This window comes from Typopeltis vanoorti, chromosome 23 (assembly GCF_054136105.1).
Source record: "Typopeltis vanoorti isolate ZY-2024b chromosome 23, IOZ_Tvanoo_1.0, whole genome shotgun sequence".
In the NCBI taxonomy this organism is placed as follows: Eukaryota; Metazoa; Arthropoda; class Arachnida; order Uropygi; family Thelyphonidae; genus Typopeltis; species Typopeltis vanoorti.
Genome location: NC_143571.1, coordinates 54,861,985 through 54,876,067, shown reverse-complemented (window position 1 = coordinate 54,876,067; position 14,083 = coordinate 54,861,985). Strand labels below are relative to the sequence as shown.

Sequence of the window (14,083 nt, the reverse complement as noted above, 5' to 3'; positions counted from 1 at the left end):
AGCAAATAGTGTCTCTAAGAGACGAAAATGGAAAAATAGTTCTAGAAGAAGAGAATAAAGCACAGATTTGGATAAAATATGTAACAGAACTTTTCAATGATACTAGACAGAAGCCTATAAATATAAAAGATAACATTCAAGGACCAGCAGTCATGAAATGCGAAATAGAGAATGCTATACGAACAAGTAAAACAGGAAAAGCCAGTGGACCAGATGGTGTGCAAACAGAATTTTTAAAATTAATAGAACCAGATAACATCAAACTTCTTGAAAAACTATTTAATAAAATATATGAAGGTGATGAATTTCCATCAGATTGGCTCAAATCTACATTTATCACTGTCCCAAAGAAACCCAAAACGAATTCCTGTGGTGACTTCCGACTTATTAGTCTAATGAGCCAAACATTAAAAATATTTTTGAAAGTAATTCAGAATCGTATTTATAGAAAAAGTGAAGAAACTCTAAGTGAAACACAATTCGGCTTTCGGAATGGTTTTGGTACTAGAGAGGCCCTTTTCTGTACCCAAATATTGATACAAAAATGCATAGAAAAACAGAAATCTGTCTTTATGTGTTTCATAGATTTTGAAAAAGCATTCGACAAAGTCAGACACACTGACTTAATAGAAGTCCTTTAACAAATAAGGCTAGATGAACAAGACATAAGACTAATAACAAATCTGTATTGGAATCAGTCAGCTACCATTCAATTAGACAACATTACCACCAGTGATATTAACATCAAAAGAGGAGTGAGACAAGGATGTGTGCTCTCACCACTCCTGTTCAACATATATGCAGAGGTAATCTTTAAAAAAGCATTGGAAGAATGTTCAGAGGGAATCACAATAAATGGAAAGATTGTTAACAACCTTCGATATGCAGATTACACCGTGCTAATTGCAGATAATATTATGGATCTCCAAAAACTCATTGACAGAGTATACATAGAAAGCCAAAGAATGGGAATAAATATAAACATCAACAAGACAAAATACATGATCATCAGCAAACATCCGGCCTCATCAATGAAACTGACACTCAATGGGAAAAATATTGATCAAGTGTCAAGATATAAATATCTTGGTTGCTGGCTTAATGAACGGTGGGATCCAGAAATAGATATAAAGACAAGGATTGAAGTTGCACGGCAGTCCTTCATGAAAATGAGAACACCATTCTGCAATAAAGACCTAAACATGGAAGTCAGATGCCGAATGCTGAAATGCTACGTGTGGTCTATTCTGCTCTATGGAGTTGAAACATGGACATTGAAGGCAACAACCATCAAGAAAATCAAAGCCTTTGAGATGTGGCTATACAGAAGAATGCTAAAGATATCATGGACAGAAAAAATTACCAATGAAGATGTCTTAAAATCCATTGGCAAAGCTAAACATCTTGTACAAATAATCAAGAAATGAAAAACATCATATCTTAGCCACATCATGAGAAACAGCAAATACCAACTTCTATAAACTATTTTGATAGGAAGAATTGGTGGCAAAGGAACTAGAGGAAGAAAAAGAATATCATGGTTTGACAACATCAAGACGTGGACAGGAAAGAGCAGTGCACAACTGCTCAGATTAGCACAAGAGCGCAGTTTGTTCGCCAAGATGGTCGCTGACCTTCGATAGAAGATAGCACAATAATAAGAAGAAGATATATGTGTACTATGAGAGTTCTACTCCAATCGTCAGGAATTCGTCCCTCTGTCCAGGCTTTCTGAACTATGCAGTGCAGCCACTTTAAGACTCTTATACCACCATACTTCAGCATTTCTGGTCGAATATCATCTACTCCTGCTGCCTTTCCACATTTCAAGCCGTTGATGGCTTTTTCTACTTCAAGTATGGATATGTATCCCTGACTGCATGCCTAGTCAGTGTTTTTTACCACTGTGCTGTCATCACTGCCTGTTTCATTTAGCAGTTTTTCAAAGTAATTACTCCATACTTCAAGGATATCTTTTTCTCCCATTTTCATGTCACCTTTATCATCTCTAACTCATTTTACAGCACTCTTTCCTCCATTCCTAAGCTTCTTCAACCACCTCCAGAATATTTTGCCACCTTCTTGATATTTATTTTCTATATTCTTGCCAAAGTCCTCCCATGACTTTTGTTTAGCTAGTTTTACACACTGTTTAGCTTTCTTACATTTGTCTCTGTATTCTGTAAGAGTAAAAGCTGACTTATTTGCCAGGAACTTTTGATATGCTTTCTTCTTTTCCTTCACTGCCTCTTAACTTCCTGTGTCCACCAGGGAGTTCTGATTTTTTTATCCTTACAGACAACCTCACCACATGCCTCTCTGGCAGAATCAATCAATGTTTTCTTCAGAGTTTGCCACTGAATCTCCAAGGTTTGATTCCTGTTCTCAAACTCTTTCATTTTTTCTTCAATAATCTTTGTGTATTTTAGTCTACAGTTCCCATCTGAGAGCTGCTCAACTTTTATTTGCTTTAATACTTTTTTACATGTTATTCTTTTCAATATGAAATTCAATTTCATCCTGCTCAAGACTAAATAGTGATCACTTCCAATTTCAAATCCTCTGTACACTCTGGTGTCCTGCACCAGGGAGAAAACATCACTATCAACAATAACATAGTCAATGAGACTTTTCTTATTCCTAGCCTCTTCTCTCCATGTGAATTTGTGCACATTTTTATGTTGGAACATGGTGTTAGTAATAACCAGTCCATGTCCTGAACAGAAATCCAACAGATATTTGCCATTATTATTAGGTTTGCTCTTTTCTCCAAATTTTCCCAAAATATTTTTGTATGTCTGACAATCATTTCCTACTCTGCTATTTAGATCCCCAACAAGGATTAGGAATTATAGTTAACTTAAGAATATTTTAATATTTTTCAAATATTTCAGTCTGAAACTAACAGACTATCTTCAGTGGCTACATAGGAACAGTTTTTAACAAGGTGGAATGCCAACAATTGATCATTCAAAAGTAGAAATGTAAAATCATGCGGCTCGTTCTGCTTTTGAATGATCAATTGGTGGTATTCTACCTTGTTAAAAAGTGTTCCTATGTAGCCACTGAAGATAGTCTGTTAGTTTCAGACTGAAATATTTGGCAAATATTAAAATATTCTTGTGTTAACGTGACTATAATTCCTAAAATATATTCTTCTTGTTTTGTTTCATGAAAAAATATTGTTTATTATCGATAAAATTATACAGTTTAGTATAATTCAAAATTACTTAAAAATAAAATCCATTCCTTTAATTGTAATTAAAGGAATGGATTTACAATACTTGGAAATATTTAAAGAGACAGAGTAAACATGACAGAGTAAAGTATCAGGAATTGATGACTAATTATTGTGTGGAGTAATAATGATGCAGGAATGCTATTTTGTAGATTTCTTTAAAGTAGTTGGGAGAATTTTATTCCATGTGGCATTAAGCATCATTTGAACATCATTCAATGCCATTTTAAAATGCTTGGCAGTGGTTTCAGGTTTGTGAATAATTTTTTTTTTTTTGTATTTTTTTTTTCATTTTTTTATGATTGTCCTGTATCGTTTTTGTACTTGTTATCTTAGTGGTTTCTGCAAGTAGTTGGATCTCAATCTTCAGGCATACTGAAGATTCACACGGTCAGATTGAAATTCATTAAAATCTTTGATTAAGATAAAGAGAGTTATCCATTGATATATATATATATATATAACATCCGTACTTTCTCAGTTGCTCAATATACAACTTCACAAATCATAAGTGTGCTGAACAAATATTTATGTTTGTTTTCCAGTTAAAAGTGCATGTATATATGTGTATGCATATATTTATTATATAGATATTGATTTTTATTTATTTATTTTTTTTTAAAAAGCCTTCTGCTATTGTTGATGAAGCAGCTTGTGCTGCTTGTGACTTTAACAAGCCAGGTGCAACCTGTCAAAGAAAAATGCCTTGGACATGGAGGGGTGAATACAGTAAGTACTTGAGCAGGTCTTCATTTTAAAATGACTTAAGCTTCATATAACATAGAGGATATGTTGTGATACTATTTAATTTTAATTTAATAAATTTAATTTAATCTATTTTTCTGTGAATTTCATTGCTGCTAATTTCAAATAATAAATAGCCATTAGATATCTTTAATTATAATAACCTCATGAAAGAAATGCACATCTCCAGTTTAATGATGCTGCAAGCTCTCCTTGGGTTATTGTATGACATGTATGTAAAAATATTTTGTGGAAATTTTGTGAAAAAGATTGGCCAATAATAATGATGGGTTGGTAGGTACCACCTAACTTTCTATTCAGGACATGGACTAGTCATTATAACACTGTGTTCCAAAATGAAGATGTGTGCAGATATGCATAAACTTCATACTTAGTTAGGATACAAGAATGTACAAGAGATTTGTAGGAAGTGATTTAGTTTTGAGCAGGATAAAAGTATCACATTAATCAGAATTGAGTAGTTTTCATAGGTGAACTGTAGTCTCTAGTACATGAATGGCACTTAAGAAAAAATTAAACATTTGGAAAAAAAGAACAAAACAAACTTACGGATCCATTGGCAAAATCTGAAGGAAGCATTGATTGATCCAGCCCATTAGGTATGTGGTGAAGTTGTTTGAAAAAATAGAAAAATCTAAACTTTATTATGCATTCAAGAAATTCAGGAGGCAGCCTGGAAAAGAAGAAATCATATTGGAAGTGTCTGGCAAAAAATTCGCAAGTATCCTGAGAGAATATAGAGAAAAATATAAGAAAGCTAAGCTATTTGCAAAAGTAGTTAAACAGATGCCATGAAATAACTTTGATAAGAATATAGAAGATGAATATTAGAAAGGTGGTAAATGCTCTGGAGGTTATTGAAAAAGCTTAGAAATGGAGGAAAGAGCTGTAAAAGTAATCAGAGATTATAGAAATACGATATATAAGTCTGAAAATAAAGATATATTTGGAGGTCTGAAAAAAATATTCAAGAGGAGTGTAGTCAGGATTATATCAATAGTTATAGTTCTGAAAGGTAAAATATGGAAACGCAGCTGGATTAATTGATATTTGTCCAATGCTGCTCAAATATGCAAGTTTAAAATTTCACAGTGCTGGTTACACTGTATAATTCAGAAGGCCTGGTCAGAAGATCAGATTCCAGGTAATTGGAAGAACATATGTCTCATAGTACCCATCTATAAAAATGAGAAACAAAACTGAATGTGAGAATTGCAGAGGACCTTTCCTACTGATTGTTCCACATAAGATTTATGCAAGCATACTTAAAAAGAACCTATGTGGGTTATCCATAAAGTTGATTAATTGAACTCTTGTCCATGAAAGGTTGGTTATAGTTGGAATGTTCAACTCCTCTGCATAGCAGGTAAGAAACATGTATATTATTAGTGTAGGTGAATCAAGAGTTAGATAATCTGGAAACTCTGTTCTAAACACCAGGCATTGCAGTTTTTTGAAACAACTTCAGGCTTTTATGCATGGTGTTTTTATCTCACATTGGGCAATGAAATTCATCTTCTGCTTTAAAGAGATTTACTGAGACCATCAATTCATCAATTTGATGACTTGTTGATTTGGATATTTTGGTAATTTGATACTATTTCAAGCCATAGTGTAGCTGAAAAAGGAAGGTAAAGATTTTAATGTAATATATTTTATTCTGTCATATACTTTATTCTTCTTGTAATAGCCTTTGCACACTAAATGGAAAAAACAAAGCTTAGATAACTGAGAATTTAAGTTGAAACAGGGAATGGATGGTTACACACTATCAATTTTTTTCAGTGATGCATTTGTTGTTCTTGCATTAGAAGATTGAAAATGGAAATAATCCATCCAAGGAAATGAAGTATAGAAATCACAAAGATCATCCCACTTTTTGTCAGTGAATGACCTGAATTGCTTAGAGTACAAACAATATCCTCAGGGAGATCATTGAATAATGAGACTGAGTGTTTGGAGAATGGTTAGGATTGGCTGCTATTTTGATAGACATCTGAACAATTTGTGAGAGATCATTGCTTGATTGCAAACACTTCAGTATCTATAACTGCTAGACTAGTGCAGTTGGAAAATGAAGTCAATCAGAATTGTAGACATTAAAATCTCTGAAGACTATGACTTCAATATTAAGAAAGTTGGATTGAAGAAAAATAACATTTAAAAAAAGGGAAAATGAAATGTTCAAAATTGTTGGCTTCATTAAGAGAATGGCACAAACAAACTTGATAGAATGAGGCAACCAAATTTTTAGTCAGAGATCAAACACAGGAGATTCTTGGGCACTGATGTGGAATACCAGAACAGACTCGCAAATGCTACCTATGACAGAGTGTCAATAGAAAAAGTGAAACGAGTAGCGATTGCAGAAGCTGAAAGTTAAGTTTCGGCTAGGAAAAGTAACTTTCACAGATTGGAGATAGAAACGGACATCACATTTAAACCAGACCACATTTTTTTGTGCGGTTTGGTAATTACTTCAAAAAATTGCTAAACAAAAACAAGCAGTGATAGTACAGTGGTAAAAAAAACACTCAAGAGAGATGCAGACAGAAATACATATCATACTTGAAGTAGAAAAAGCCATCAAAGGCCTGAAATGTAGAAAGGCAGCAGGAATAGATGATATTCGACCAGAAATGCTGAAGTATGGAGGCATAATAGTCTTACAGTGGTTGCACTGCATAGTTCAGAAAGCCTGGACAGAGGGATGAATTCCCGATGATTGGAATAAAGCTCTCATGGTACCCATATATAAAAAGGGAAATAAAACTGCATGTGAGAATTACAGAGTTATTTCCCTTCTGAGTGTTCCTGGTAAGATTTATGCTAGTATACTTGAGAAATGGTTCGGAAGAATTGTGGAAGAAAAGCTTGGTGAAGAACAAGTTGAATTTAGGCCAAATAGAGACTGTCAGCATCAGATCTTCGCTTTACGACAAATAGTCGAGAAATCATGGGAATATAACAAACATCTGTATTTAATTTTTGTAGATTTGGAAAAGGCATATGACAGAGTGCAAGAGAGAAGCTACTCAAAACGCTATAGTTATATGATGTCAACAGTGCATTGTATCAATCAGATACAATGCACCATTTGTTTGAGTTGTAAGTCAGCAGTTAGAATTGAAGGAAATACAGGAAGATAGTTTAATGTTAAATCTGGTGTCAGACAAGGATGTACATTATCTCCTCTGTTATGCATTATCTGTATGGATCACATTATGAAGGAAAGTGGTATTAAACCTGATATCAAAATTGGAGATAGTAATGTCAGCTCTTTGCTTTATGCAGATGATGTTATACTCCTAAATAAATCCGCTACAAGTCTACAAGACTCCCTGACTAAATTGAATAACTGTTGTAATAGATATGGTATGAAGGTCAACAATAACAAGACAAAGACAATGAATATAGGTAGAAGCATCGAAATTATCAATTGCATTGTGAATGGAGAACCTATAGAACAAGTCAAATATTTCAGCTACTTAGGGACGATTTTTAGTGACAATGGTAAATTAAATATGGAAATAGAGATTCAACAAAGCTGGTATGGTAGGAAGTCAACTGAATAAATTTATATGGAATAAGAGAGAAATTAGTTTAAACACTAAATTACCTATATACAAGACACTGTTGAAACCAATTCTAACTTATGGATCTGAGAGCTGGGTCAGAAGTAAAACACTTGACCAAAGACTAGAGACTGCAGATATGAGAGTCCTGAGAAAGACTAGGGGCATCAACAGATGGAAATATCATATTAAAAACGAGGATATTAGGAAAGAACTTGACATTCTCAGCATCCAGGAATGCATTAGCAGAGCTAATCTCAGGTGGTATGGTCACTTAAACAGAATGGACGAGGAAAGATTAGCAAAACAAGTATTCTCTGCAGGTTGGCAGGAAAAAGACCCAGAGGAAGACCAAGTTATAGGTGGATTGATACCGTAAAAAGTGCCTTAGAAGATTGAAATATAAGATCTGATAATGTTGGCGTCTTGACAGGTAACAGATTGATTTGAAGGAAAATTGTAGATAGGAAGTTAGTAATAACATAAATTTATCATGTAATACTATCATATCCTGTACACCCCCTTGATGGTACACGGCAGGAGTTTGATGATGATTACATTTTTTATGTTCATCTGGAAGGTTTGAAAAGCCTTTTTATTGTAAGCCATACGTGTGAAGAGTTTCATAGGTATAATTTAGTAACTACTCTACAAATTTTGACTTGGGCAGTGCCCCACCACATATTTGGTTGTTTGACAGTCTAGTAGCGGCAAGATTAGTTCTGAATGATGGAATTTGCCTGTAACATTCAGTCCAGTATACTGTCTAATACTTTCTCAAGAGAATAACTGTTTTAAATCTGTACTCTAAAGTAAAAAAAAAAGTTGATTTCCATGATACTAACATAAATCCGAAAACATCTCATATTGCATGTTGGAAGAAATAGGGAGAAGTAAACTAGGAATTTCCAAATGTAGTTTTTTCCACTTCATTCCTGTAGTAAGGAAAATGAAGCTTACCTACCATCTATTGGCACCTGATAGAGGCCTGACTTTTCCTCTGAGGAATGTGAACACTACACCAAAACTCCTGCCTGCGTCAGTTCATTCCTAAATAGTTTCTTACTTTAGGACAGGTCAATGCCTGTTGGCTTTTGAAGGAGATATATCATAGTACTAACTGCACTTCACTGAAGTTCAGCATTGCAGACTTCCAGGAATTTAACCTTCAGGTCACTTTGTTAATAATCTAATACATTTCCCTGATTAATGTATTAGAAGAAATGGTAATATTCATCATCATCATCATCAAATTCCTGCCATGTATCCTCAAGGGGTGTACAGGATATGATAGTACTACATGAAAAAAATTACATCATTATTAATTTCCTATCTACAATTTTCCTCCAAATCAGTCTGTTACTTGTCAAGACTCCAACATTATCAGATCTTATATTTCTATCATCTAAAGCACTTTGTACCGTATCAAACCACCTATATCTTGGTCTTCCTCTGGGTCGTTTTGCTGCCAACCTGGCAGTGAACACTTGTTTTGCTAATCTTTCCTCGCCCATTCTGTTTAAGTGACCATACCACCTGAGATTAGCTCTGCTAACAAATTCCTGGATGCTGACAATGTCAAGTTCTTTCCTAATATCCTCGTTTCTAATATGATATTGCCACTGATGCCATCTGTTCACGCCTATAATCTTTCTCAGGACTCTCATATCTGTGGTCTCTAGTCTTTGGTCAAGTGTTTTACTTCTGACCCAGCTCTCAGATCCATAAGTTAAAACTGGTTTGAACACTGTCTTGAAATTAGTCAGAACACAGCTAATTTAGTGTTCTGACTAATTTCTCTCTTATTCCATATGAATTTATTCAATTGACTTCCCACCATACCAGCTTTGCTGATTCTGTTGTCTATTTCTATATTTAATTTAACCATCTTCAGTAAAAATCGTGCCCCACAGGTTCTCCATTCACAACACAGTTGACAATTTCAATGATTCTGCCTATTTTCATTGTCTTTGTCTTTTTATTGCTGACCTTCATACCATATCTATTACAACAGCTATTCAATTTAGTCAGAGAATCTTGCAGACTTGTAGCGGATTTATTTAGAAGTATAAAATCATCCGCATAAAGCAAATAGCTGACATTAACATCTCCAATTTTGATATCATGTTTAATACCACTTTTCTTCATAATGTGATCCATATAGATAATGAATAACAGACGGGATAATGTACATCCTTGTCTCACACCAGATTTAACATTAAACAATCTTCCTGTACTTCCTTCAATTCTAACTGCTGACTTACAACTCAAATAAAGACTAAGTATTGATTGATATAATGCCCCATTGACACCATATAACTGCAGCGTATCGAATAGCTTCTCTCTTGGCACCTTGTCATATGCCTTTTCCAAATCGACAAAACTTAAATACAGATCTTTGTTATTTTCCCATGCTTTCTCAACTATTTGTCGTAAAGTGAAGATCTGATCCTGACAGCCTCTATTTGGCGGCCGGAATCCAGCTTGTTCTTCACCAAGCTTTTCTTCCACAATTCTTCTCAACCGTTTCTCAAGTATACTTGCATAGATCTTGCCAGGAACACTCAGTAGTGAAATTCCTCTGTAATTCTCACATGCAGTTTTATTTCCCTTTTTATATATGGGTACTATGAGAGCTCTACTCCAATCATCAGGAATTCGTCCCTCTGTCCAGGCTTTCTGAACTATGCAGTGCAGCCACTGTAAGACTCTTATACCACCATACTTCAGCATTTCTGGTCGAATATCATCTACTCCTGCTGCCTTTCCACATTTCAAGCATTTGATGGCTTTTTCTATTTCAAGTATGGATATGTATTCCTGACTGCATGCCTGGTCAGTGTTTTTTACCACTGTGCTGTCATCACTGCTTGTTTCATTTAGCAGTTTTTCAAAGTAATTACTCCATACTTCAAGGATATCTTTTTCTCCCGTTTTCATGTCCCCTTTATCATCTCTAATTCCTTTTACAGCACTCTTTTCTCCATTTTTAAGCTTCTTCAACAACCTCCAGAATATTTTGCCACCCTTTTGATATTTATTTTCTATATTCTTGCCAAAGTCCTCCCATGACTTTTGTTTAGCTAGTTTTATACAGTGTTTAGCATTCTTGCATTTGTCTCTATATTCTCTAAGAGCACAGGCTGACTTATTTGACAGGAACTTTTGATATGCTTTCTTCTTTTCCTTCACTGCCTCTTTAACTTCCTGTGTCCACCAGGGAGTTCTGATTTTTTTATCCTTACAGACAACCTCACTACATGCCTCTCTGGCAGAATCAATCAATGTTTTCTTCGGAGTTTGCCACTGAATATCCAAGGTTTGATTCCTGTTCTCAAACTCTTTCATTTTTTCTTCAATAATCTTTGTGTAATTTAGTCTACAGTTCACATCTGAGAGCTGCTCAACTTTTATTTGCTTTAAAACTTTCTTACATGTTATTCTTTTCAGTATGAAATTCAATTTCATCCTGCTCAAGACTAAATAGTGATCACTTCCAATTTCAAATCCTCTGTACACTCTGGTGTCCTGCACCAGGGAGAAAACATCACTATCAACAATAATATAGTCAATGAGACTTTTCTTATTCCTAGCCTCTTCTCTCCATGTGAATTTGTGCACATTTTTATGTTGGAACATGGTGTTAGTAATAACTAGTCCATGTCCTGAACAGAAATCCAACAGATATTTGCCATTATTATTAGGTTTGCTCTTTTCTCCAAATTTTCCCAAAATATTTTTGTATGTCTCACAATCATTTCCTATTCTGCTATTTAGATCCCCAGCCAGGACCAACTTTTCCTTTTTCATAGTGTCAGTTGCTTTTTCTAAAGCTTCAAAAAATTCCTCCTTTTCTACCTTAGAAGAACTTTCTGTGGCACCATAGGCACAAATGAGTCTCATTGTCCAGTTCCCCATTCTCATATTTGCCCACATTACTCTACTTGAGACTGACTGCCATTCAAGAAGATTAGCCTCGTATTTTGTGTTGAATACTATGGCTACTCCTTCTTTTCCTTGATTGTCATTGCCTGAATATAACATAATAGGTGTGACTGAAACAAAAAAGACCAAAATTGTTTCAGTCACACCTATTATGTCGATCTGGTACTTATGTAAATGGTAATATTTATACATTGAATATTTTACAGATAATATCCTTAAAGAAAGTATGTTGTAACAATAAGGATATTAAAGTTACGACATACTTCTAACAGTGCTATATATTGCACTGTGGAAATAACATATTAGTTGATAGGTAGCTGGATAGTTTCATTTAGCTTTAATTGTTATGCTGTGAATTTAAATTAATCTCTGTCTTTATTATTTAATTTATGTATTGTCATGTAATACTTTAATCTGTGACATCATTTTGTAGTGCCTGCAACTCGTGGAGAATTTCAACGCATTCAACAGCAGTTAGAGACAGAAAAATTTCCTCCATTGGAACCTGGTGGTAAACTAAGAGCTTTTCATGAGCTTACTAGAGAAGATCAGGCTGCAACAGAGAAAAAACGATTAGCTGGTAAAAATTTTGTACCTTTTATTTGTGAAATAGCTAAATACCAAAAATTACAATATGTAGTTTGTAATGTTTTATTTAATGTTCTGTGAAGCACTCTCCATTGGAATGTTTTGAATTCTTTGCTAAAATAGCATCATTAGTACATACTAATGGTGTAATTATAAGCGATTTATTATAAATGGATAGCAGGTAGGCTGGTTTTGTGCTTTGGGTGTTGACACACTTTAAATTTTTCAGGAGATATGATGACACAGTTTTGCATGTTATATTTGAACATGTGTGAAATTTAAATTAACAAATTATTCATTTTCATTCAAGCTACATTTCTACAGGGGTTATCCAATCAACAAAATTTGCATTACTGCATAGTTCTCTCTCTTTTTTTTCCCTCTCTATTTGTGATTCTATAATTCAAGTTTTATTTGAGATGTTTACATATAAGGAAAGTTAATTTGTCATCATTATATCATCCTGTGATTTACAAGATATGATATTCTATCAAAATGTTCCCATAGCTCAATCAGTTGACAATATCCTTTGATTGGAATTTAATTCCTGTCTAGGATGCCAAGAGCTTTCATGAAGGCTTTTCAAATAACTAAGATGGGTTAGTTGGTCTCACACAGAGATGATAGGGTTTATCCTCCCAGAAACTCCTACATAATAGATGCACTGTCAGAGAATATGTGCAATTCACATATATAGTAGACAATGTAGGTATAATTAACTGCCCAATTATAACATTAATTAGTTTTTTATGAAACAAGTTACTTGGCCGTGACTATCTAAGATGGAGAGGGTGGGGAAATGTTGATGATGACAATGATATATGTTACAGTGAACAAAATGGCTTCTAGTTTTCATATTCTGTTTCTAGGAGGATAATTTCCTTTCAATAGTATTCTTCTAGGATGTCAGTTACTCTTTGGTCTCCTGTGTGGTCAGCTCTTACCTTTTTTTGTTCTTTAATATACATTAACTCATCAGTCCATCTAGTTCCTTACTAATATTTTAATATGTGTTGGCCTGGTTAGCTGAGTGGATAGTGCCTTCTGCTCTCAAAATCAATAGGCCATATATTTGAATATCTTTAGATGGAAGATGAATTTTATCAACCAGTGTGAAGTCACCACCTTGCTTATTGAAAGCTTAAAGTGGCTTCCATGTTTGGTCTGTACAGCTAGATTTCCAGATTATTTAATCCTTATCTCACCTGTGAGTAGGATAAAAGATTCACATAAAAATGAGTTGTCACAGTATGCAAAAATCAAAAGGTGAAATATCAAAACTGCATCTTTCTTTTGTAATGTGCTTTTCAGCAATAACATGTTTGTTTGCCCAAAGTGAATTTTTCCAACTCTTATTCTTCCATAATGCAAAGCAGTATCTTTTCCTCATAACTAACTTGCAAATCAGAGAATTAAAGAATTATCTCAACAATGTAGCTGCAGTAAAACCCTTCTGTTATTCTGTCTCTAATGTTTAGCTTGTTGAAATACTTATTTTGGATCTGTTTTTTCTTAGAAAGCAAGCAATTTTGTAATTAACAGAAAACAACAGCAATACACTCTGCATTTTCAAGTCAGTATTTGTAATTCTGTGGAGGAAGGAAAATGTAATTTGCATACAAATTCTGCATGCAAGGAAGTTGGATAAAATTTAAAGAATCTGTTTCAAAATTACATTATGAGCAGATGGAATGTGTTGCATATAACATTCAGATTCAACTGCAGAGGGACATTCAGATTGTGCCAGGTGATAGAAATCAAGCAGTGATAATTCTGATTGAATCCTCAAATTATATCTTCAAGGAATATGTGGAATATTTTGTAGCACTTGTGTTAGATGTGATAATTTTTAAATGTAGGTATCTGAATGTAAAATATCAGTTGTACATACTACTGAGATGTCATATAGGATATTGAATGGAAATAGAAGAGGACATGATATGATTTAATGTTATCTTCTTATGTGATTTTA

The 14,083-nt window shown here is 34.1% G+C and overlaps 1 protein-coding gene across 1 annotated transcript in view; it reads left to right on the top strand.

The window, feature by feature from the left end:
- PolE1 (DNA polymerase epsilon catalytic subunit 1) overlaps window positions 1-14,083 on the top strand; it is a 415,552-nt gene that overhangs the window by 117,007 nt on the left and 284,462 nt on the right. The window contains exons 18-19 of the mRNA XM_090412775.1: window positions 3,865-3,967; window positions 11,957-12,103. Of these exons, the coding sequence (XP_090268901.1) occupies window positions 3,865-3,967; window positions 11,957-12,103 (250 nt within the window). The remainder of the gene's footprint in view (window positions 1-3,864; window positions 3,968-11,956; window positions 12,104-14,083) is intronic.